At 36.5% G+C, this 2,101-nt stretch overlaps 1 protein-coding gene across 1 annotated transcript in view; it reads right to left on the reverse strand.

Annotated features, from left to right (window-relative positions):
* Positions 1-1,878: 1,878 nt before the first annotated feature.
* LOC111089017 overlaps positions 1,879-2,101 on the reverse strand; it is a 21,034-nt gene continuing 20,811 nt past the window's right edge. Inside the window, exon 2 of the mRNA XM_022400604.1 lies at positions 1,879-2,019. Coding sequence (XP_022256312.1) covers positions 1,895-2,019 — 125 coding nt within the window. The 3' untranslated portion in view covers positions 1,879-1,894. The remainder of the gene's footprint in view (positions 2,020-2,101) is intronic.

The following is a 2,101-nucleotide window of genomic DNA, read 5'->3' on the forward strand; positions in this document are numbered from 1 at the left end:
GTGTTCTAGTAAAAGGAATTATGGAGATCTACGGTACGGTGTTCGTGGGTTACACTACCACAGCTGGATAGAACAATGTGTTCTAGTAAAAGGAATTATGGAGATCTACGGTACGGTGTTCGTGGGTTACACTACCACAGCTGGATAGAACAATGTGTTCTAGTAAAAGGAATTATGGAGATCTACGGTACGGTGTTCGTGGGTTACACTACCACAGCTGGATAGAACAATGTGTTCCAATAAAAAAGTTTAGCTTTCAAAGAAAATGATGTCCACGTATTGCTTTAACCCTTTTATTAAAACAAGTGTATTTGTAAAAAAATGACGTCATTGAGCATTGTTTTGTTATCCAGTTTGTAATTCTAACCATCCAGCCTGGAACACCTAACTTTAAATCAAAGTGTGGGAGGGGTAAAGACAAACAAAAGGAGACGGTACTGCATATAAAAAGAGAAAATAAAAATGGTAAACCACATTGTTTCAAGTTCACCCTTCCTCCATTCAAAGTGGAAGACGCATTTAGGCTTAATCAAGTTTTCATTTACGTTTCCGGTGGAGTCATCTGTAACCTTTCCCAATCGCAATGACAGAAAAAGAAAAAAAAACGTTTTGGAACTTAGTTCATGCATGCAGAAGTTTTTACGTATATACGTAGTCAGTTCACATGGCAACGTTGGCCCATTTAGTAGACTTATAGACAAGTTCTAAGTACCCTAGCGACGATCTAGATCCCTCCTTCTAGCAGGAATACATAACGTTGCACCACCAGTTAGCCTCGAATCTCCTATTTCAGACAGATAGGTAACCAAGTTGCTCGCGTTCAATCAATACTGACTTAAGGTTTATACACCTAAAGACGACACGAGACAACATAACAGAAAGGTCAGGTGTGTGAATAAAGTAACGTATCAAATTATTTAACATTTATAATTTTGATACGATCAACAATTGACCGGGTGGAACCTGGTTATTAGTGGCCCTTAACTAGAAACAAAAATGCACTTTCACTTAGATGCGCTATAAGAGTGGTGTGTCAAATCCTACTGTTCGGTCAGATAAAAGTAGCCCAATATTTGGCGGTGGGTACTGTTGACTAGTTGTATTATATCTATCTATAATTTGAAAATTAGAGACGATTTTGCAAAGTCTTTTTTTTTTGGCGGGGGAGCGAGAATTCTAAAACAACAACAACAAAACATCTGGCCCTATGATGCCCATAGCTTATTTACAAGTTTTACATTCTCCCGTTTCTTTTGTCAGGAGCGCGGGTTGGCCCTGTGGTAGAGATCAGGTTTTTGGAACTGGCGAACCAGGTTCGAATCCGTACAATAACACAAAATATCCCCCCCAACACATTAAACTTCTGATGTGTTATAAGGGTGACAGTCTATCTTTTAGGGCGTATGGTGGATGATAACGTGCTACTGACTGGCTGCATTCACTAATAATAATAGTCAATAATTCAAAATAAGGGACAGAAGCAGATTAACCTTAGTAGTTTTGTCATATATATACAACATTTCTTTTGTCAAATAATGAAGAAGCCATTTACAAAGATTTATATTAAAATGAGTTTACTTACGTTATCTATCAGATTCAACGTGTTATGTACTACATAATATCTAACTACATTAAACAAGTTATAATTAGCACAATGTAAGTAAATATAAAAAAAGTAGAAGCATGGCCTAATAACCACCAAGAAATAGGTTTGTTTTAATTTTTTTGTTGAATTAGCACTTTCATGAACTTTTTTTTGCGATATTTCAGAAATATTTCTATTACTGAAGTTTATTTTTCTATGACCAAACGTCGATTTAGACACGTAAACAAGTTTAGTTTTAACGCTGTTAGTTCATTTGGTCACTCCCACGAAATGCTACATTTCCAATTACTAAATTCGGTACTTACGTAACCTTTCCCATCGTGTTTCAGAAAAGGCATCGGAGATTTCATTGTCTGGGATGTAATAATTGATGTTGATACACTCAGTCAGCACCGGAGATAAGAACGTCTTGGCTGGGAGAAATAAAAAAAATAGTTCGGAGATTTTTCAATTGTGACAAGAAGCAGTGGAAAGTACTACAAAACATAACTGAAA

This window comes from Limulus polyphemus, unplaced genomic scaffold (assembly GCF_000517525.1).
Source record: "Limulus polyphemus unplaced genomic scaffold, Limulus_polyphemus-2.1.2 Scaffold5011, whole genome shotgun sequence".
Lineage (NCBI taxonomy): Eukaryota > Metazoa > Arthropoda > Merostomata > Xiphosura > Limulidae > Limulus > Limulus polyphemus.